Here is a 24,516-nt window from a genome sequence, read left to right on the forward strand (position 1 = left end):
AGGGGCTTACACATGTGCTCGGGCCCCCTCTAACAGAGCGCTGTCCTCACCGCCACCCTTCCCTGCTCAGGAATTCAGACAGTCCTCTTTGGTCTTAAAGTGTGAGACTCTAGCGTGTCACGAAGTCCTTGGCCATTTCTTAAAGTGGTCCCGTGGTGTCTAGCTGATGTTTCATGTCACCGGTTGGACCCTATAATGCTTGACTTTTCATCAGGTCTTATTTTTACACCTGCCCAGCCTCAGTGAACCCCTTTACTAAACTGTAAAGTGTTACTTGTGATCCTTCAACTCACTTGAATGGATGTCCTTCTTCTGACTTCTGCACAGCTTGGATGACAGACCTGTAGACCCTGAAGCTGATGGTGACAGAGAGGAGAGCCAGGATGAGGTAAGAAACCACACTGATGACACTGAACGCTGCCAGGGAAAGCAGCACGACCAGCGTGGTGCCAAAGACAAGCCCCGTCTTCTTCACATCTCTCCAGAAAATCAGATCGTGCACTGCCAAAAGAAAGGCCACGTAAGTCACACCCACACGGAGCCACGGCCAGGCCGGTCCTCTCTGTGTCCTGCACGCCCGAGAAGCGGCACCAGCATTCAGTTACAGGCGCCCCCTCCCTCAGAGACTCTAACAGTGAAAATCACCGATGTCAGGGGTGATGATTCACACGGCCAAGGTCCCTCTGGTTTCTGAACAGGGTTATAAAAACGTGGGAACTTATTTTTCAGAGGTGGCTCTTGAAGTACAAAGGGGTAAAGCATCATTTACTTCCAATGTTTCAGCAGAAAGGACGGTAGAGCAAGTGTGGTAAGACCTTGATAACTGTTGACTAAATTAAGCAAACAGTGCCTACAGTTTAATTTGGTCCACAGGCTATAAAACCAAAGCTAAAGAGAAATTTATAAGTTGGGCTGGCAGAGGGAGTGGTGAATAAAAATCTATCAAGCTCTATTAGTGTTAGTTAAAATTAAACACCAGTCTCTGTTAATCTGAGGAGTACTTGGGAAGGATTATGGGTAGGGGACCATATAATTATCTAAAAAACAGTACTTTTGAGAGTAAGAGGGGCTACTATTAGTAATTGTTAGGAAATAAGTATAATAAAGCAAGGCTGTCCCAAGCAAGTGGGTCTTATGGTCGGGGACATCCAAACTGGAAACATCGAAGTTCTTCTACCTGAAGAAGCCGCAAAGACCCCGGTGTAAACTGCTGGCAATGACCTCCATCTAGCAATGATACTACACTTGAATGTCCATCTCTGAAGGCTGACTTCCACATTAGCAACTCTACTTCAAGTTTCCTCTGTGCTATTCTTCGCTTGTACAAAAGAGAGCAAGGGCTTGGAGCTGGAAAAACATGAGTATGAGTCCTGGTAATTTTTAGTCACATTACCCTAATTAACCTTCCTAAACCTCTGTTTTCTCATCTATAAAGTGAAGAAAGTGACACCTATTTCGAAGTTGTTTTAAGGAATATGGCTAATGCATGTAGAAAGCTTAGCATTGTAAATGACACACAGTGACCACGCAAATGTGAACTATAATCAAAATATGGAAGACGGTGACTGAGGGGAAGTGAACTGGAACCTGATTCCAGCGGACCCACCGGCACCTAGTTCTTCCCCATATTCGGCTCCAATACCCTTCTCTGAAGCCGCACCTCAGCTAGAGCCCAGGGAACCTAACTTGAAACTGAGAAAACACCAAGATAAACTTGTATCGAAGAAATAACCACTGGTGCCCAGATCCAGTTAAGGGATGTGAGGTGACTCTTAGGAGAAGGTACCAAGATAAACTCGTTGTACAAAGAAATAACCACTGGTGCCCAGATCCAGTTAAGGGATGTGAGGTGACTCTTAGGAGAAGGTACCAAGATAAACTCGTTGTACAAAGAAATAACCACTGGTGCCCAGATCCAGTTAAGGGATGTGAGGTGACTCTTAGGAGAAGGTCGGGATTAGGATCGCTGGGGGAGGTCGAGAGTCCCAGACAGTGACGTTGCAAAGGAGAGAGAGAAACGGGAGGCAACTCAGGCTCACCGGACTGAGCAGGAAAGCTGAACACAATGCTGCCTGCTTATGAGAGCAATTCCTGTAGCCGGAGTCCAAGTACATGTATGTCATTTCCCACATATCTACAGGAACATTTCAACACAGAACGCTTAGCGATGGGACACACTGATACCATGTGCCTCCTCATGTAATGTACCGAGAAGGACACATCACCTGTATGGTATTCTTGCCAAAAACATAAAAACTGAATCTGATGAGAAGACACTAGACAAACACAGACTGGTAAATAGCCTACAAAACAGCTAGCCTGTATTCTTAAAAGATATCCATGGTGTGAAAGACGGGAGACTGACCACACGTAAACGCAAAGTGAGATCACAGATGGACACTGGCTACCAGGGTGAAATAGCTACGAAGAACATCATGGGGACAACTGACAAAACGTGGGTGTGAATATGTAACTGACAAAAGTACTGTGCCATGGTACATTCCTAAATGTGGTAAGAACTTAAGTGTACCATCAAACAAAGGAAAGTTACCATTCAAAAGAGACACACTCCGAAGTATTTAGGGCAGTGGTTCCCAACCCTTTTTTTTTGGCCATGTCCCACCTAAAGCATCTCTAACATCCTGATGCCCCCCGTGACATATAATTCTTATTATTCAAAAAGTGAACTCCTATTCATGGAGGAAGTAATAAAAGGCCATGAACTTGGTCTAAACAAGCTTCCAAAGAACATGGCGTCCATGAACGAGAAAAATAAAAGAACGAAAGGACAGTGGAAGATCTGAGGAAGAAATCACTAAGAAATTGTTTTAAAAATTGTAATATGAAGTGATATGGAAAACAGCAAATAAAGTTTCAAAACATAATAGAGAACCGAAATGCATGCATATGTCACAATATATATTTATATACTGTAAATGAGGCCCCTAGAACCATAAGAAATGCAAAAAATTCAATATTAATAACTCATTCTCGAATTGCTCCCCTTAAAAGTCAAATCGTCTCCCTGTGGGGCATGTGCTCCATGTTGGGAACCACTGATTGAGGGATAAAGGGGCAGGGTGTTTGCAACCAGCTCTTAAGTGGTCAGGAAAAACCGTGCATCTACAGAGAGGAGGGAGGGAGTGATAACGCAAAAGTGACTAAATGTTAACATTGGTAAACTAGACCAAGGGTTTATGGGAGTTTTTTTGTACCATGCAGGCTAGTCTTTAAATCTGAAATATTTGAAAGAAAGAAAAAGGAAAAGAAACTCTTAGAGAATAAGGCTGGGCCCCAGAGAGTAGAAGACCATGCTGTATCAGAGAAGGGAAAGCGAGTCTCCAAAGGCAAATAAATCTACCTTTGTGCACTTCAGAAAAACACCCTGTCCTCATGCCTTTACTGCCATCTGCTGGAAAACTGTCATAGGAATAGCCAACTACAATGGTTAACACATGTGAGTGGTGCCCCCTAGAGGTGTGCAGGACACAACTTGGCTGACATGTATCTAGTGAGGGAAGGGGAGCGTGGCCTGAGATGAGGCTGGAGCTGAGGGAGGGGATGGAGCACTTTCATAGAGCTAGGAAAAGGCCTTGGATTTTACCGCAGACGAAATGCGAAGCCACTAAAGAATGTCAAGCAGGGGGTAACATATTTTAACAAGAGAAACCCTTTTACTGCTGTAAAGAGAAAATGGATTGCGATGGGGCAGGCGTGAAAACAGAAAGGCTCCCTAGGAGGCTAACATGGGGGTTCAAGTGAGAGACGATGGTCATTTAGATAAGGATGGAGATGAGTAGACAGATTTGAGCTATATTTTTGAGGTAGAACAGGCAGAACTTGATGGACTGGATGCAGAAGGTGATGAAATATGAATGACACCTAGGCTTGGGGCCTGAGCAAATGGATGGATGTGGTGTCATTTGCGGAGAAGAGGAAGAGTAGAGTACAGAGTATGTTAATTTTGGGATGGATGCCTACAGATACCATTATTAAAGAGGTGGTTAGATCCACCAGTGTGGAGTACACAGGGCAAGTCTGAACTGGAGATACGAAATGGATGAGGTTACCTAGTATTGATAGGGAAGAAGGCCCAATTCTGAGGCCCATTCGTAGACCTGAAGATTGGAAGAGGGACTTCTTTCTGAATGCTTCTATTTTCTCAATAAGAAAGAGCTGAGATCACTGGCTGGGTGGGGTCAGGGGAGCAAAGAAGGTTTATAGAGAGAGGAAAGATATAAAATGGTTATTTCAGAAAAGCGAGAAAGTGTGCTAAAGCTCTTAGAAGAACACACAGTGTATCTTTGTGACCTTAGGCGATGGCTTCTCAGATATGATACCAAAAGCACAAATGACCAAAACAAAAAACAACAAAGGAGAAATTGGGCTTTATCAAAATTAAAAATCTCTGTGCCATAAATGGTACCAAGAAAGTGACAAGATACTCATAAAGTAACAGTATATTTGCAAATTATATATCTGGTAAAGTATTTATATCCAGATATATAAAGAATTATATACGACTCAATAAAAAAATTAGTCCAATTGAAAACTGAACAAAGGATCTGAAGAGACACTTCTCCAAAGATATACAAATGGCCAATAAGTACATAAAAGATGCTCAACATCATCAGTCATTAGGGAAATGCAAATCAATCCCACACTGAACCCTCTCGGATGGCTAGAATAAAGAAGTACAATAACCAATATTGGCAAGAATGTGCTGAAACTGGAGCCGACCTTCCTAATGGGAATGAAAAACGGTGCAGCCACTTTGGGTAACAATTTGACAGCTCCTCAAAGAGTTAAACATAGTCATTATATGACCCAGCAATTCCACTCATAGGCAAATGCCCAAGAGAAATGAAAACATACAACACAAAAAATTGCACACACCAGTGTTCACAGAGACATTATTCATAAGAGCCCCAAAGTGGAAACAATCCAAGCACCAAGAACTGATGAGTGCACAAATAAAGGGTAGCATAGCCATACAACGGGATTGTTATTTGGCAATAAAAAGGAATGAAGTTCTGACGCTACAAAGCTTGAAGACATTAGGCTAAATACAAAAGCCAATTACAGAAGCCATATGTTATATGATTTTATTTATATAAAAAATCAGTAATAAGCAAATCTATAGAGACAGAAAGTAGATTATTAGTTGTTTATGGCTGTGGTGATGGTGGAAAATGGGGAGTGGCCACTAATAGGAATGGGGTAAGTGGTGGGGGGACTAAAATGTCCTAAAATTGAATAGTGCTAATGATAAAAAACATTTAGCTGTACACTTTAAATGGATGAATTGGTAGTATGTAAAATATAGCTCAATAAAGGTGTTAAAAAAAGGAAATAGACAAATTTGCAATTATAGTCAGGGGTTAATAATAATTAATAGAGTAGCCAGAAAATCAATTAGGATATAGAAGACTTGAACACTATTATCCAATTTGACATTTACAGAATATTCCACACAACAACAGAATATACACATTCTTTTCAAGTACATGTGGAACATTTACCATGATAAAACAAATCCTGGGCCATGAAACAGCCCCAATAAATTTGAAAGGATTCAAGTCACTTGCATATGTTTTCTGACATTAAGGACAGTAACAGAAAGATCTTGGGAAAACCCCTAATATTTGTAAATTAAACAACACTTCTAAACAATCCATGAATCAAAAAAGAAAAATTAACAGAAAAACCAGAAAATATTTTGAACTGAGTGAAAATAAAAATTTGTCGGATCCAGCTAAAACAGTACATAGTATGAAAGTGCCTGTAATTAGAAAAGATGACAAATCAGCAATCTGAGTTTCAACCTTAAAAGCTAGAAAAAGAACAACCTGAACCAAGTAAATAGAAGAAAGGAATTAATAAAAATCAGAGCAGACATCAATGGAACAGATAACAGAAAAACACAGAAAAATCAACGAGGCCGTGGCCAGGTAACTCAGTTGGTTAGGGTGTTGTCCAGAATACGCCAAGGTTTCGTGTTCGATCCCTGGTCAGGGCTGATACACGAATCAACCAGTAAGTGCAAAAATAAGTGAAACAACAAATAGATCTCTCTCTCTCTCTCATCAATAAAAAACAAAATTAATAAAATAAAAGCTAGTTCTTTGAGAACAACAAAATAGATAAAACTCTAGCTAGACTGACCAAGAAAAAGTGAAATACACAAATTGCCAATATCAAGAATGAGAGAAATGACATCATTACAGAGTCTACAGACATTACAAGGACAAGAGAATATTTTCAAAAATGTTATGCCAGCCTGGCTGGAGTGGCTCAGTGGATGAGCATCGACCTATGAACCAGGAGGTCACGGTTTGATTACCGGTCAGGGCACATGCCTGGGGGACGGCTCAATCCCCAGTGGGGGGCATGCAGGAGGCAGCCAATCAATGATTCTCTCTCATCATTGATGTTTCTATCGCGCTCTCCCTCTCCCTTTCTCTCTGAAATCAATACAAATATATTAAAATAAAATAAAATAAAGAAATGGATAAACTGGGCTCTGGCTGGTGTGGCCAGCTGCAGCATTGTCCTGTACACTGAGAGGTGGCAGGTTTGATTCCCAGTTAGGGCACATATCTAGGTTGCTGGTTTGATCCTGGTCGGGGCACATACAGGAGACAAGCGATTGATGTTTCTCTCTCACATTGATGTTTCTCTCTCTCTCTCTCCCCCCACCTCACTCCCTCTGTCTAAAATAAATTTTTTAAAAAAAAGTATATCCTCAGGTGAGGAAAAAACAAATAAAAAGAAAAGGCAAGATTGGTTTAACATTCATAAATCATTCAATATAATCCATCCTGTCAACAAACTGAAAAAGAATAACCATATGATCATCTTAAAAGATACAGAAAAGGCATTTAACAAAAATCCAATACCCCTTCAGATAAAATCTCTCAGCAAACTAGGTTAAAGAAGGAAATGTCCTCAACTTGATAAAGGGAACCCAGAGCTAACATCTATACTAATAATAGACAGATATGTAAATTGACTGTACCTCTGCGACGCCCACAGCCAATCAGGAGTGAGTATGCAAATTAACCTGACCAAGATGGCGGGCCTGTTGGCGTCATGGAGGTACGCTGGCGCTGAGTGTGGGGTGGGTGTCCCCAGGACCCTGCCCACTTCGAGCCTGTGGCCAGCGCACGCGTGTGCCGGCGCCAAGCAGCTGGGTCCTGGGGATGCCACTGGTGTGTCTGGTCCTGTCAGCCCGGCCTGGGGGCGGCTGGAGTTCACAGTCCTTTTTGTTTGTGCAGCCCCTGGACTGGAAGCGGAAACCAAGAGTGCGGGAAGCACCAGGAATTCTGGGAATCGTAGTTCTGGTGGCAGATGCGTTGCAGGATCTCCCCAGGGGTCCTCAAACTATGGCCCGCGGGCCACATACAGCCCGCCGAGGACATTTATCTGGCCCGCCGGGTGCCGCTGCCTGTCCTGCTTAGCAGCCGACTCATCCTGGGCCTGCAGTGCGCATAGGAATTTGTTCATAGTTTTTTTTTTTTAACTATATTCTGGCCCTCCAACGGTCTGAGGGACAGTGAACTGGCCCCCTGTTTAAAAAGTTTGAGGACCCCTGTCCTAGACACTAGAGCAAAGTAAGCCTGGAGCAAGTTACTGTTGCGGGTGGGGGATGGAGGGAAAGCAAAGGTGAAAGACATAAGTAAAGTCACAGTGACGAGGAAAAATTAAAGGGAAGATATCCTGCAACTTCTAGAAAATCTCCACCAATGGAGCAAAGAAAAATAAAGACCTCTTTATTCTGTGAGCACCAAACCAAACTGGGTTAGGGTCTCAGACAATTCACTCATATGATTGCAAAGACAGACACAAACTCCCGGATTGGAGAGGGCTCCCAGATTGGAGAGGGTGCAGGCTGCGCTGAGGGACCCATGCCCCGTGCACGAATCTTTTTTTTATTTTATTGATTTCAGAGAAGAAGGGAGAGGGAGACATAGAAAGATCAATGATGAGAGAGAATCATTGATGGGTTGCCTCCTGCATGCACCCTACTGGGGATCGAGCCCGCAACCTGAGCATGTGCCCTTGACCAGAATCAAACCCCAGACCCTTCAGTCCACAGGCTGATGCTCTATCCACAGAGCCAAACTGGCTAGGGCTCGTGCATGAATCTTCATGCACTGGGCCCCCAGTCCTATATAATAAAAAGGTAATATGCAAATAGACCAAACAGCCAAACAACCAATTCAAGTGTAATATGCTAATGATATGCTAAGGCTGCTCAACAGCTCGCTATGATGTGCACTGACCATCAGGGGGCAGATGCTCTGACCAGTAGGTTAGCTTGCTGCTGGGGTCTGGTTGATTGGGACTGAGCGAGATGGGCCGGACACGCCCTAGAGCTCTCCCGCGGTCCCTCCCCGGCCCGATCGTGCACCAGTGGGGTCCCTCAGCCTGGCCTGCACCCTCTTGCAATCCGAGACCCCTTCTCGTGGGCCACTCCCCTTGGGAGGGCTCCAGGTGCAGGGCTTATTGCTGGTGAGCACTGCTGCGGCAGCACGAGCCTCTCCTGATTGGGCGCGCCCATGGCAGGCACAGTGGGGCCAGGATGAGCGGTAGGTAGGTAGGAGCTGCAGGTGACGTTGGACTGTGGGTTTCAGCCTGATCCCTGCAGGCCACCCAGAGGGACCCCACCTGTGCATGAATTTGTGCACCGGGCCTCTAGGATTTAATAAAAGAAGACAAGGATGTTATCTCCTAGAACTTCTATTAAACATTGCATTAAAGGTTCTAGTCAGTACAGTAAGTCAATAAAAATATAAGGCACCCAAACTGGAAAGGAAGCAGTAAAACTGTCATTAGTCACAGATGGCATGACTGCCTATGCGAAGATCTGACGGAATCTACATGAAAGCTATAGAATGAGTTTAGCAAGGTTGCAGAATATAAGGTCAATATACAAAATCAATTATATTTCTACATATTGGCATTAACCACTCAGAAATTGAGTTAAAAATACCATTTAAAATAGCCTGAAAACACTTAGGCATAGATTCTAGCTAAAGCTCTATAAGACCTGTACACTTAAATCTATAGAACATGCTGAGAAACTAATGAAGTCTTAAATTAATAGAATGCTATACTGTTTTCATGGGTTAAAAAACTAAAAATTGCTAAGATGTTAACTGTCCCCAAATTTATCTATAATTCAATGGAATTCCAATCAGAATTTTTGTAGGGTTTTTATTGTTGTTGTAAAAAATGGACAAAGTGATTCTAAAATTCCTATGGAAATGCAAAAGACCTACTGTTGTGTTTCAATGTTTCAAGTCTTGTGCTGTACTAATTACGCCTTTTATTTTCTTAGAATCCATTTCAATACATAGCACAGCCCCTTTTTATAACTTTATGTCAGAAAAACCAATCACTTCTCAGTTATCTTATTTTGCCAATGGTAGATGAAGTATCAAAGACTATCTATATTCACCAGAGCGTTTCTATTGCTGGTGGAATTATGAGTGATTCCTTCCTTTTATTTTTCAAATCTTCTATAATGTGACCTTATTAGTTTTATTTTTAAAACTATAAAACGGGGAGAAGCGGGTCCTGACATATGGTGAGAGATTTGACTTTGGGTGTGGGCACATGGTGGAATATACAGATCTTATAACATAGAAACCCACACCTGAAACCTTTATGTTCATGTTGACCAAGTTCTCACCAATAATTTAATAAAAAATAAATAAAAACTTCAAAGGGTGCCTATCTCTTACCCTTAATAAAAGATGCCCGCTGCAGTACCCTTCTTACACCAAAAGAGGGCACTAACACACCCAATGGTAATCTCAAGGTTAAGGAAAAAGATACTGGTTCCTGCCATTTTAGAGAAAACAGCAGCAAACCTTGTTGATTCTCTATCCATTGATTTTTATTACTGGATTTTGGGGAAGCTCTTGATTTGACTCCAACTTCAGTCATTCCCAAAGGCCAACTGTCTTTTTAAAAATATTTTTACTGATTTCAGAGAGAGAAAGGGAGGAGGGGGTTGGAAACATCAATGATGAGAGAATTGTCAATGGCAGCCTCCGGAAGCCCCCTACTGAAACCCAACCCAGGCAGGTGCCCTGAGCGGGAATTGAACGGGAACCTCCTTGTTCATAGGTCCACGCTCAACCACTGAGTCACGCAGGCAGGGTTGAAGTTTTATGTGTTGATGTGAGTATTCCAAGTCCTCCAATTTTGTTTTTTCAAGATGGCTTTGTATTTGCTAGGTTCTATGTATTTCTATAGACATTTTAGAATAAGCCTGTTGATTTCTAAAGAAAAATTCTTCGTGGACTTTGAATTGCCTTGAATCCATAGATGAAAATCTGGGCAGGACTAGATGTTAACAATATCGTCTTCCAATCCATGACACAGCATAGCTCTCCCCTTAGACAGTTCTTCAGCTTTTCTCTGCAGTTTCGTAGTTTTCAGTATAGAGGTCTTGCACATTTTTTTTGGTTAAATTTATTCCTATTTTATGCTTTTGATGCCATTGTAAATGAAAGTTAAAAAAAATTCATTTGATTATTTTCTGCTAGTGTATATCCTATATAATAAAAGCATAGTATGCAAATTGTCTCCTCAACCCGGAGTTCGACCTGGGGGTGGGGCTGGCCGGGGGAAGGGATGGAGGCCCCAGCCAGCCAGTGGCGGCAGCAACAGCAGATGGCCGGGGGAAGGGAGGGAGTACCCGGCCTCTAGTAACGATTAAAACACTGAGTTTTGTGTACTGCAATATCCTGTAACCTTGCTAAATTCACTTATTACTCCTAGTTGCTTTGTAGATTCCTTAGGATTTTCTATGTAAACCATCATGTGTCATCTGTAAATTAAGACAGTTTAACAATTTCTTTTCCAGACTTCATTCCTTTGATTTCTATTTCTTATTGTAACTCAACGGGTAGGACTTCCAGTGTGATGTTGAATACAAATGGCCAGAGTGAGCACCCTTGCCTTACCCAATCTTAGGATGAAATATTCAATATTTTGGCATTAAACACATCAGTTGTACTTTTCAGTAGATGCCACTTAGCCCTTGCCAGTTTGGCTCTGTGGTTACAATGTTGGCTGGTGGAGTCAAGGGTCTCGGGTTTAATTCCAGTCAAGGGCACATACTTGGTTGCATGCTCTGTCCCTGTGCAGGAGACAACCAATTGATGTGTCTCTCTCATCTCTCTCTCTCTCTCTCTGAAAATCAATGGGGGCAAATATCCTTTGGTAAGGATTAACAAAACAAAAAAATAGATGCAATTTATTAGATTGAGATTACCTTCTATTCCTAGTTTGCTAAAAAACAAACAAAAACAATGAAACAACACACACAAAACCCCCACAACCAAACGAAAACAAACCCAAGCCTTTTTTTAAAGCAGCTAAGGATGTTTTTCACATGCCTTTTCTGTATTAATTGAAATAATCACATTGTTTTTATTCTTGTTATGTTAATGTGGTAAATTATGTTTATTAAATTTCCAATTAAAACTAGCTTGTATTCCTGGAACAAACCCTGCTTAGCCATGATGTATTAGCCTTTTGGTATATTGTTGGATTTGATTTGCTAATAATGTTTTAAGAATTTTTTATCTTATGTTCACAAAGGACATTAGTCTATAAATTTTTTTGTAATATCTTTGTCCAGTTTTGGTGTTACTATATACTAGCCTGAGTTGGACAGTGTTCTTTTTCCTTAAATGCCTGGAAGAATCTAGTAAAACCTCTGGGCCTGGACATTTTTTTGGGTAAGATTTTTGAAAACAAACAATAGAAATTGTGTTAGCTTTGGTAAGGTTATAATTTTCAAGGAATTTGTCCATATCATTTAAATTGATGGATTCGTTGGCATAAAGTTCATAATATTCTATTATCCTTTTAATATAGCTGTAGGATCTTAAGTGATAATCCCTTTATCATGCTTGATATTGGTAATCTGTTTTCTCTTTTTTTCTTGATTAATCAAGAAATCAACTTTGTTGATCTTTTCCAAAAACCAAATTTTGGCGTCGTTAATTTTGTTTTTTTATTTCATTAATTTCTGCCCTTACCTTTAAAATTTCCTTCCTTCTATTTACTCTGGGTTTACTTTGTTCTTCTCTTTCTAGCTTCTTTTTAAAAAAATAATTTTTATTAATTTCAGAGAGGAGAGGGAGAGAGAGAAACATCAATGATGAGAGAGAATCATTGACTGGCTGCCTCCTGACACCGCCCCCCCCAACTGGGGATCGAGCTGGCAACGTGAGCAGGTGCCTTTATCAGGAATCGGACCATGACCTCATAGTTCACAGGATGACACTCAGCCACTGAGCCGCGCTGGCCGGGCCTTTTTCTAGTTTCTTACACTGAAACCTTAGACATGGGGTTAGATATTTTTCTTTCCTAATCTAAGTATTAAGAGCTATAAGTTTCCCTTTTGGCACTGTGTTCCACAATTTTGATATACTGTGTTGTATTTTCATTGTCATTCAGTTTAAAATATTTAAAAATTTTCCTTGTGATTTCATTAAGCCATAGATTATATAAAAGTGTCTTTGCTTAATTTCCAAATATTTGGGAATTTTCCTAGGTATCTTATTTTCCTGTTTTAAAATTTAATTTCATTATGGTCTTAGAAAGTATTTGATTATTATCTTAATCCTTTAAATTTACTGAGTTGTTTTATGACCTAGCACCATGGTCGGCAAACTGCGGCTCGCGAGCCACATGCGGCTCTTTGGCCCCTTGAGTGTGGCTCTTCCACAAAATACCATGGCCTGGGTGAGTCTATTTTGAAGAAGTGGCGTTAGAAGAAGTTTAAGTTTAAAAAATTTGGCTCTCAAAAGAAATTTCAATCGTTGTCCTGTTGATATTTGGCTCTGTTGACTAATGAGTTTGCCGACCACTGGCCTAGCATACTATCTATATTGATGAGTGTATACCTTGTACACCTGGAAAAGAACTAGAGACTGATACATCTGACTGAAGTATTTGAAAAGATTTATTCATGAAGTAAGACAATTTTAAAAGGTTTTCAATTCTGAAACCCACAAAGGAAGATCTGTCATGTTCTTGGTCTAATTATACTGGTCTTCCTTAATTATCATCTAAAAATATCTACTAATCATAGGATTTGGTCAGTGACAAATATCCTAAATTTCCATAGCCCTTTTCACTGCTCACACTGGATTAAATAACTCAGTTGAGAATTACTTAGTAGTTACAAACAACTTTAAATACTACAACACTATAAAGTAAAGCAAAATAATTATCACCATATTAACAAGGAAGATGCTGAACCAGTTAGGCCAGTTGTCTAAGGTCACACTAAAGCAGGAACTTGCCAGAATTAGACACTGGAGTTCTTATAGTCTAATTATCATATGCCTCATCACTTAAAGGAACTACTGTAAGAATTGTAACAACTCACGAAGAAACCTAAGAAATACCAGTCAGAGAATCATATTACTGAAATGATATTAAAGATCATCTACTTCAACATCCTCACTTTACAGATTGTTCAATGTCACACTTCTAGACACAGTAAAAGGAGAATTTGGCACTCCTAAATGCAAGTTCAATAATCTTCAATTACTCGAGAATAACAGCTATCCTTCACTGCCATTTCAAATTCTTGAGTTTATAAAAAAGCCTCGATGTTTTCATTGATAATTATGAACAATGCATTCACTTAATCAATGATTAATTAATTAATTATCTGACCAGGTCCTATACTTGGTGTTAAATGAGTATTTACTATGTCATAGGCACTGTTACTTGCATTTCACATTTAATCTTCAAAATATTATAAATTACTATCTCTATTTTAAGGAATAAAATTATTTTAAAAAGTATGTTTTTATTGATTTTTTTTGAGAGAGAGGAAGGGAGAGGGATAGAGATAGAAACACTGATGACACAGAAACATCAATTGGCTGCCCCCTGCACACCTTCTACTGGGGTAGAACCAGTAACCTCTTGGTTCCTGGGTTGACACTCAACCACTTAGCCACACCAACTGGGCAAGGATTAAAATTTAGGAAGATCAAGTTATCTGCCCATGTTTTTTAGTAAAGAAATGCCTTGATAAAAGGTAAATGATGCCCTTCTGCCACAGCAGCCATGGCTCTGTGGTACCCTATGGCCATCGGCCCTCAACAAGGGCCACAAAGTGACCAAGAATGTCAGGGAGCCGAGGCACAGCCAGGAACATGGGCACCTCACCAAGCACACCCAAGGGGCGCAAGTTGGTGAGGGACAAGGTCCAAGAGTTATGTGATTTGCTCCTCAGGAAGGGCAGCCCAGGAGGAGGAGCTGAGCAGTGTTCTGGCTGGAAGAAGAAGGGGAAACCAGCTGCTAAGGTCTGAGCCCCCTCCCCACTCTGCATAAAAAAGCCTTACAGAAAGAAAAGTGAGCGGTAGAATCACACGTAAGTTTACACTAACAGAAATCTCACTTTTGTTTAAGATAACTCTCCGTATGACTTCATTTGAAAAAAGGAAGTACAGAACTTGGTATCAGATTAGAGGCTGATGTCCCTGTTGGAGGGCCTTAAATATCCTTTTTTCTTACACTTCCCAAGACTCCAGAAAAGACAGCATTTTAACTGAAGGTCAATTGCTAGGAAAGTAATCATTTAATAAACAGAAGATTAGGGGAAAGGCTTCTAGTACCATATAATGAGTATTACTCACAAAATAGTACTACAATACAGGTTACCTACTTTCAGAGCATAAAATCTCTATGGTATAAGATCAAATTAATTAAAAGTCTCATTTAGTGTCTATCCCGGCAGGAATTCTTTTATCTTTGATTGCCAAATAGATTGTACAAGGCCCATAGCAAAAAACTCAAGTGCTGAGTAGTATTATTATTATGGAGATTTAAATAAGCTTTGTAAGTAAATAAGAGCCTAAAGATATTCTTTTTAAAATATGTATTTTTGTACTGATTTCAGAGAGGGAGATGGAGAGGGAGGGAGAGATAGATAGAAACATCAATGATGACAATCACTGATAGGCCACCTCCTGCATGCCTCCCACTGGGGATCCAACTAGCAACGCAGGCATGTGCTCTGACCAGGAATCGAACTGTGAACGAACGCCTGGTTCATAGCTCTATGCTCAACCACTGAGCCACACTGGTTGGGTATAAAGAGATTCTTTTTAAAAAATATATATATTTAGTATATTTCTATTGATTTCAGAGAGGAAGGGAGAGGGAGAGAGAGAGAGAGACATCAATGATGAGAGAGAATCATTGATCGGCTGCCTCCTTCCTGCACACCCCACACTGGGGATTGAGCCCCTAACCCGGGCATGTGCCCTGACCGGGAATCGAACCATGACCTCCTGGTTTATAGGTTGACCCTCAACCACCAGCCATGCCTGCTGAGCAAGAGAGTCTTAAAAGAAGTGTTTACTCTAGGGTCAACCAATAAGGAAAGGAGAACATAGAAAAAACTGGAATAAAAAATATATTTTTTTAGACTATTAACTTTTTTTTTTTCTTAATATACTTCTTTACTGACTTCAGAGAGGAAGGGAGAATGAGAGAGAGAGAGAAACATCAATGATGACAGAGAATCACCGATTGAGCCCGCAACTCAGGCATGTGCCCTTGGCCGGAATCGAACCCGGGACCCCTCAGCCCGCAGGCCACTGCTCCATCCACCGAGCCAAGCTGGCCAGGGCTAGAAAATTAACTTTAATAATTGGTCTGCTTTGGGAAATATTTATATAAGAAAACCAAGCAAACATTAAAAAAACGAAACACAGCCCTAACCGGTTTGGCTCAGTGGATAGAGCGTCGGCCTGCGGACTCAAGGGTCCCAGGTTCGATTCCGGTCAAGGGCATGTACCTTGGTTGCGGGCACATCCCCGGTGGGGGGTGTGCAGGAGGCAGCTGATCGGTGTTTCTCTCTCTTCGATGTTTCTAACTCTCTATCCCTCTCCCTTCCTCTCTGTATAAAATCAATAAAAAAAAAAAAAAAAAAAAAAAAGAAACACAAAAAAACAACCCTTCCTCTCCCAAGTTTATAGTGTGTTTTGATCCTAGCCATAATCTGGTGATATAAATCAGAGACTAAGAAAAACGGCACTCTGATAAAGTAATCATAGCAGAATTAACCACATGCAGTATTTCAAATAGAAACGGTTACCTGAGAAGTCTGTCAGAAGTCTTGCTAGGACATGCTTGTTTACCAGTTCAGTCTTGTTCAGGCTGGAAATAAAACCTATACTAGTAGTTTCTTTGATAACAGTGGGCTTTTCAGAAATCCCAAGGTCAGATCCAGTCTTGACATCAGTGTGTTCTAGGACATCGTGCGATCTCTGTGGCTGAGAATATTCTGGAGCAAATGTGGAAGTCTGCTTGAGTATTTCTTCAGAAGGAGATTCTATTTTATCTTGTAACGTCTCCACCTGCCTTTCACTCAGTTCTTTTAGGGCTTTGATTGTGAGCTGTTCCTGTTCCAAGTCGAGGGATGCTACTGAAGTACTGTGGGTGGGGAAAACACCCAAAAGCTCGCTTCCACTTGTTTCTTTGTTTTGTTCAGAGTGTTTGCTTTTTAGGTCTTTAATTTCAGAACCACCTGACTCACTTTCATGCAAGACTTCTCCAGGAAAAGCTGTTCTGAAATCCATAGTCTTCTCTTCTGTTGCTTCAAATACATTTCCTTCACCTTTCTCTACTATTCCTTTCTCCCTGGTTTCTGTAAAGGCTGCTATCAGGTCCTCTGGGGAAGAATCATCTATATATGTAATATTTTTTTCATGTAATGACTCCAAATAGGCAGAGGCTGTCATGTTTAGTGAGAATTCTCTCTCATTAAAATTATTTGAAGATGCTGCTGAAGGAAGTTTTGGGTCCTCGGTTATAACCACCTTTTCAGCAGGAGTAATTTCACTCATTCTATCTGACTGCTTCACATCTCCTGACAGGACAATCGTATCGTGTACTTGGGAACATGCCACCATACCGGCAGGACTCCTTTTAAGAAAGTCAGGCTGAACTTTTGGCTCAGAGTCACTGACCGACCCTTCAAAGTTTTCAGGTGCGTTGGTTTCCCTATTATAATTGAGAATTTCTTTGACTTCTCTTTCATCTGCTTTTACAATAGCACTTGAAGTGGAGACAGGTTTCTCAGTCTGAATTTTGCTACTTTCAAATGAAACATCGGCTGTGATGTCTTCTATTACTGTGTCATCAGACTCACCAGAACTATCAGCCTCTGTCCCTTCTCCCAGCAGAGAGCTCGGCCAGCTCATTTCGCCTTTCAGGTGGCCATCAGGTAAAAGCGCCTTCTCTGTGGCCACTCCGGAACCCAGAGAGACCCATTTCTCAAGCGGAGACACAGGTAACTCTGAGAGTGTGCCATCTTGTTTCTGCACATTGCCTCGCACACCTTTACCATTGACATCTGCTCTGGAATTGAGGCAGTCTGGTACAGATTTTCCAATGACAGCATTTTCTTGAGAGAGAGATGATTCTGCCCTGTCACTTGTTGATTTACTGATGGGAGTGCTCCCATTAATAGAACATACAGAAGTTTTCTGATGAGTGTTCGTTTTAAGATTTATAACTGGAATTTTTGAATTATATTCACTCATGTCAAGTCCTGTAGTTTTTGTGATGTAGTCAGATTTATCACTCTGCTGTTTCACTTGGGGAACCAAATCCCAAGTCAGTATCTCATTAGTAAAGTTATGCATATCACTCACACATCTAGACACCTCTTCCAGTGCTGCAGTTGTGTGTGAAAACTGTCTAGTGAGCAATGCAGAGGTGGGGTAACACCCTGCCTCTTTAGTTCTTAGTGGAAAAACTTTGTCATCAGACTCTGAAATGTCTGCAGATGATTCTCTGTCGGTGTGCATTGCCCAACTACCAAAATCATTTGCGCTCTCCTTATATGTATCTTTAAATTCTTTGTCAAATGCTGCTTTGTCAATAATTACTTCAAATGGTGATTCAGGGGAATCCTTTTCAATAACACCACCTCCTGAAACTTTGCATGGGGACAAGGAGTATGTACAAATGCCTTCTGCCTTAGACTGCTCAGTGGGCGGTTTCTGGGCAGTTAGCAAAATGAACTTGTCACCAGCGTCCAGGGCAGTTCTGTCGTCCCTACTTGGTATCTCATTTGGGTTCTTGGACTCTTGATCTTTATTTGTTTGCTCTTCCATCTGAACAACTTTCTTTGAGAGAAAAGCAGGACGATCTGGGAAACTGGCTGGAATGGAAGGGTGGTTACAGTGACCTCCTTCTGCAACAGAAACTGGGGAGTTGGCTCCGTCTTTACTGGTCCCCTGAGGCTTTTCCATCGTTTTCACATCTAGATGAGCCAAGCAGTCTTTTCCTTTTCCTTCTTTGGCTAAAACAGGCTGGCTGCCTAACTCTTTGCTTTGCTCTCCATGGAGTATTGTAAGGTCAGTGTTAAATATTTCAGAAGATGCAAAAGAGGAGGAAGTCCTAATTTCTGAAGGTGGCTCATCAGAGCAGAGAGAGCTCAATCCCTCTATGATTGAAATTTGAAAGAAAAGAATTGTTTACCAAGTACAATTACACATTAGCTAGTCAGGCCAAGCAGCATGCGTTTATTTTTTAAAGTACATATATACACACAGGATGTATATATACACACACAAATATTTAACAAAAACAATGCCAACAGTTACCCTATAAAACATGCATAAAATTGCCCGTGGTGAAACAGAAAAGCCACATCATGCTGCAAATTGCAAATGACAAAAAAGTTCATGACCAATACTTTTCAGTCTGCTTTTTCCATTGTAAAGGGAAAGCATAAAGAAGAGAAGAGACCGGGACACCTGGGAGAGTTTTGGTAGAGCTATTTTAACAGAAATAACGCAATCCATACAAAATAACTTGATGTTATGAAGTACTGATATACTCCCATCTGTAAACTGAACAATTCAGGAGACACTGCTTCTATAAATCCACTGCTACAGTCTGAGAATCTGAGAAGAACTGACAGTGACCAGAGTTCTTTTTGATTTTTAGGAGATACAGTGAATCCCCTGAGCCTAAAAATCAGACTAGAATTATTCTGTTCCACCCACTGGGAAGACTGGTCCCATGTACAGATGGCCTCAACATTTTAAGCTAAAGGTGCTGAAAAAGCTTGCCGGCTCAAAAATCCTAGCACCAATTTGCCAATTCAACTAAAACTGAACTATGCAAATTGATCTCTTAAGACAGTGGTCGGCAAACTGCAGCTCGTGAGCCACATGCGGCTCTTTGGCTCCTTGAGTGTGGCTCTTCCAAAAAACACCACGGCCTGGGCGAGTCTATTTTGAAGAAGTGGCGTTAGAAGAAGTTTAAAAAATTTGGCTCTCCAAAGAAATTTCAATCGTTGTACTGTTGATATTTGGCTCTGTGGACTAATGAGTTTGCCGACCACTGTCTTAAAAGATAACTCCAGAAATCCTTTTAAGACAGAAAATGTCATTCTAAAAAGTATACATTAAGGTCACCAGTTATTAATACCACTGTAGCCATTGATTTAGCACACCGCTTTCCAACTGCCCAACCCAGCTGGTTTTTACTGGGGAAAAGATGAAAAGCAACTGTTCCAAGGGCAGGCGTTGCTTGGTGCATTCTTCCACGCTGTTGGATCTTTAGAGTTGGAACAAAATAGGTCTTAAGTCATTCCATATGAATGAATCAAAGGTTCAGGTTGAACAGGTGAGACCTAAATAGACTCAGGGTAGCAAAGCCTTGAGTGTGAGTAACTGGGAAGATGGGAAAGAGAAAGACCTTCGGGATTACCCGTATTCAGCTTATATTCTTTTTCATGTGAGAAGCTAAATAATTAGACAAGATAAAAATTATTCCTTTATTCAAAACCAGAGGCCCGATGCACGAAATCCATGCGAGGGGCTTAGCCCTTGTGCGCCAGCTGCCTCAGCCCTGCCCACTGGTCATTCAGGAAGGTCATTCTGCCTTCTGGTCTAATTAGCATATTAGCTCTTTATTATGTAGGATAATTTTATAAACTCAAAAATAAATAAGAATATCTTACTGCAATGAATAAATTCCACTATTATAAAAGTGTTCCCAAATGCCAGATAACATTCCCCTATTTGAAGACAGCACTAAAATTTGATGTAATAGGAATTGGGCCTTTAGAATAGTATGACTGTAATCTGGGTACAGGCATACTATTCTATGACTCAGTGGCTCAATGGTTGAGCATCGACCTATGAACCAGGAGGACACAGTTCAATTCCGGTCAGGGCTCATGTGCAGGTTGTGGGTTTGATCCCCAGTATGGGGCATCTCTCATCATTGATGTTTCTAACTCACTCTCTCTCCAGGAAAAAAAAAGTACATATATGTACATATATATACGTGTATACATACATATATATAAATAGAGTATTTTAAAGAAAAGTGTGGTGGTACAGAAAATATTTGAAATAAGCTGCAATTCAAATTTAGTTTTAATGTAGTAAATAAACATGGTCACATCTATCATTATAAAGTATGATAATCAGCAAGACTGGATTAAGGATATAAAAGAACTCAGCATTATAGGTTAAAAGGTTCAAAACCCTGAAATTTAAAAAACTATAGGCTACATTTAAGTCAGAAATATTCCACAATATGAGCTATGTATTGTTATTGAATTTACTAGTTACTATTTCTGTCAAGAAACATTCAATGTAGCCGAAACCGGTTTGGCTCAGTGGCTAGAGCGTCGGCCTGCGGACTGAAGGGTCCTGGGTTCGATTCCGGTCAGGGGCATGTGCCTTGGTTGCGGGCACATCCCCAGTGGGAGGTGTGCAGGAGGCAGCTGATGGATGTTTCTCTCTCATCCATGTTTCTAGCTCTCTATCCCTCTCCCTTCCTCTCTGTAAAATATCAATAAAATATATTAAAAAAAAAAAAAAAAAGAAACATTCAATGTACTAAATCTGGATTAGGTAAAACTGGGACCCCTCCCTTCAAACAGGAATACAACTCTGAGGTGTGTAAAACTGACTCCACGTCAGAGAATGCTCAGCCTATCTGTTCTACAGAGATTGAGATTTCAGATGATTCAGACCTGTCATCTTACAGGCCAGAGTGAGCAAAATGAATTAGTAATAACTCAACAAAAATTTGAGTGCCTATCATGTACCAGACACTGTTTTAGAAACTAGGTTAAAAACAGTTGAACAAAACAGAAAATATATTTGTCTTTGTGGAGCTTACAATACAGAGCAGGAGACCAACAATAAGCAAAGCCAGTAAGTAAAATGAGGATGATCTGGTGGTGGCCTTGATGAAATGAAAAAGAAAGCAATTTATACTGATTGCTAATCAAAGAAGACACACTTTGCCAGGGGCGGAGGGATGGCAAGCATGGTAGAAGCATTCTATGCTTTGTCAGGACACAAATTTGTCAGTTTCCCAAGCCTTGCTTCTCTCCTATCTTTCTTGAATTCTTAATACTCCAAAAGTTTTGAGTGAAGTGTATAATAATCTGAAATAAAGTTAGATTAGGTCAGAAATCTTTCTCTCACAATACCAACAAACAAGTCCTATTCTGAATGCCATGACTGCCTGACAGACTGCAAGCATTTCTGTTGTGGTGGCTGTTGATCCTAACTTTTTAGGGTTGGCTTGGTGGATAGAGCATCGGCTTGTGGACTGAAGGGTCAGGCGCGTGCAGGAAGCAGCCGATCAATGATTTTCTCTCATCATTGATGTTTCTGTCTCTCCCTCTCTCTTCCTCTCTGAAATCAACGAGAATATATTTAAAAAACAAAACAAAGAAACAAAAAAACCCTAACTTTTTAGAGAGAGTGGAAGGGAGGGAGGGAGAGAGACAGAGAGAGGAAATCAAGACATATCGATTGGTTGCATCCTGCATGAGCCCTGACAGGGGCTGAGCCTTCAATTGAGGTACTTGCCCTTGACCTGACCAGAATCGAATCTGCGGCCCTTCAGTCCATAGGCCGATGCTCTATCCACTGAATCAAACCGGCCAGGGCGATTGGAAGCATTTTACCAAAGATTCTATAATATGAAAAAACATTTCGCCGAAACCGGTTTGGCTCAGTGGATAGAGCGTTGGCCTGCGGACTGAAGGGTCCCAGGTTCGATTCCGGTCAAGGGCATGTACCTTGGTTGCGAGCACATCCCCAGTAGGGGGTGTGCAGGAGGCAGCTGATGGATGTTTCTCTCTCATCGATGTTTCTAACTCTCTATTCCTCTCCCTTCCTCTCTGTAAAATATCAATAAAATATATTTTTTAAAAAAACAACCACACATTTCCCTAACAAACTTGGACAGACCTGAGTTGTACCAAGACGATGGGAAAAATGGGCCGGAAGTAAAGAGTTTATTAAGAAATGAAAACATTAAATAGAATGAAGGCCGGAATGTAATAAGCCTTTTAGAACAGCTACCATAAGCAAAGACTCTTCCAATTAGTCAGTATGGCACTTAAGTCATTGGTGTTGTCCAAGTCTGTCCTGATAAAATGGCAGAAAACTCTAGGGAGTTTGAAAATTGTTAGTTTTTAATACTATACATTGTAAAACTGCCTGATGAAATAACTCCGGGTTATCTTACATCTCAGAAAATGTCCACTACCCTTTCCTCTTTCAAAAGATAGCCCTTCACATGTAATATAAGAGACTTTCAACACTACTCAGAGCAAATGTCTGTCAAAAAATTCCATTATGAATTTATTCTAGTTATTTGCTATAATGAGATTTACTGTGCACATTCATCTTCAAAAATGCTAATCACTTAAAAATATGGCACTACTCTGTTAACAAACAAGGGTTACACATCTACTAGAAGGGAATCAACATATGGTAAGAGATAAAAATGTCCTAACTCTATAATGATCATAGAATGTCCCCCAAATGACCCAGTACTGAGCTCCTTGGTTACCCTTACCTTCTTAAACTCTAAGTTCTTGTAAGTCTCCATTTCTGAAATAAGACTAGGAAATTAAGTTGGCAGTCACAGTCTAAATTTCTAGACCACACCCAGGCCAAAAATGCAAGATCCTTTCATCACACTTACTAATCATGTGGCCTTGGCAAATTGCTTAATCTCATCTAAAAAGGGGGGATATTTAAGTACCTAACTCAAGAACTGCTGTCAGGATTAAATGAGTCAATACAAGTGAAGTGCTTAGAACAGTATTTGACACTTATCAAATTCTCAATAAATGTCCCCAAACACCACATTCTAAAAAAAAAAATCTCCTGACATAGAGACTCCAGACCAACTGCCCTTTTTAAAGATATATTTTATTGATTTTCTACAGAGAGGAAAGGAGAGGGATAGAGAGTTAGAAACATCAATGAGAGAGAAACATCGATCAGCTGCCTTCTACACACCCCCTACCGGGGATATGCCCACAACCAAGGTACATGCCCTTGACCAGAATTGAACCTGGGACCCTTCAGTCCGCAGGCCGATGCTCTATCCACTGAGCCAAACTGGTTAGGGCCCAGCTGCCTTTTTATTAGGGGAGAGAAAAAGACATATTGTCAAATCATAACCACCTTCACCTGGTATATAATACAGAAAATCCTCATTCCGGGCTTTGGACACTTTCCCTCCTACCATCCTATCTAATAAAGGAGTAATATGCAAATTAACCATCACTCCGCTACACCCACAAGCCACACCCACAAAGCCCATCAGGAGCGAGTATGCAAATTAACCCAACCAAGATGGCTGCGGCCACAGAGAGAGCAGGAGGGAGGCTTGGGTTTCCCTGGCAATGGAGGAATCCAAGCTTTCCCCACACCCTGGTCGCCCCAGGCCTCTGCTTAAGGCTACAAAGTTTCAATTATAGAAGATAAATAAATCCCAACAAAAATGGTGGCAGCCACGGAGCTGGAGAGAGCAGGAGGCTAGGGTTGCCCCCGGCGACGGAGGAAGCCAAGCTTCTGAAGCCCTGGCTTGCTTTGGCCTCTGCTTAAGGCTACAGAGTTTCAATTATGGAAGATAAATAAATCCCAGCAGAAATGGCTGCTGCCACGGAGCGAGCAGAAGGCTTGGCTCTGCTCCAGGCTACAAAGTTTCAATTGTAGAAGATAAATAAATCCCAGATACCAGGGCCTCCGCTTGGGTCGCCGGGGGGTGTGGCCGGCCTGCAAACCACCACAGGCCCCTCGCCCAGGCTGCTCCATGCCCCGAGGGAACCCCCACCCTGATCCAGGACACCCTTCAGGGCAAACCAGCTGGCCCCCACCCATGCACAGGCCTCTATCCTATCTAATAAAAGAGTAATATGCAGACTGACCATCACTCCAACACACAAGATGGCTGCCCCCATGTGGTTAAAGATCCTGCCCCCATGTGGACACAAGATGGCTGTGACAAGATGTCCTGCAGGGGAGGGCAGTTGGGAGGGACCAGGCCTGCAAGGGAGGGCAGTTGTGGGTGATCAGGCCAGCAGGGGAGGGCAGTTGGGAGGGACCAGGCCTGCAAGGGAGGGCAGTTGAGGGCAATCAAGCCTGCAGGGGAGGGCAGTTAGGGGTGACCAGG

General features: G+C 41.4%; 1 protein-coding gene across 3 annotated transcripts in view; it reads right to left on the reverse strand.

Moving 5' to 3' along the window:
* RTN3 (reticulon 3) overlaps nucleotides 1-24,516 on the reverse strand; it is a 46,700-nt gene that overhangs the window by 7,361 nt on the left and 14,823 nt on the right. For 2 of the 3 annotated variants that reach the window (XM_080641471.1, XM_080641472.1), the window contains exon 2: nucleotides 294-501. In XM_080641471.1, the coding sequence (XP_080497597.1) occupies nucleotides 294-501 (208 nt within the window). Of the gene's footprint in view, nucleotides 1-293; nucleotides 502-16,150; nucleotides 18,509-24,516 lie in introns of all 3 variants that reach the window. The other variant, XM_080641470.1, reaches the window with a different exon arrangement.

This window comes from Plecotus auritus (genome assembly GCF_963455305.1).
Source record: "Plecotus auritus genome assembly, chromosome: 9".
Taxonomy (NCBI): Eukaryota; Metazoa; Chordata; class Mammalia; order Chiroptera; family Vespertilionidae; genus Plecotus; species Plecotus auritus.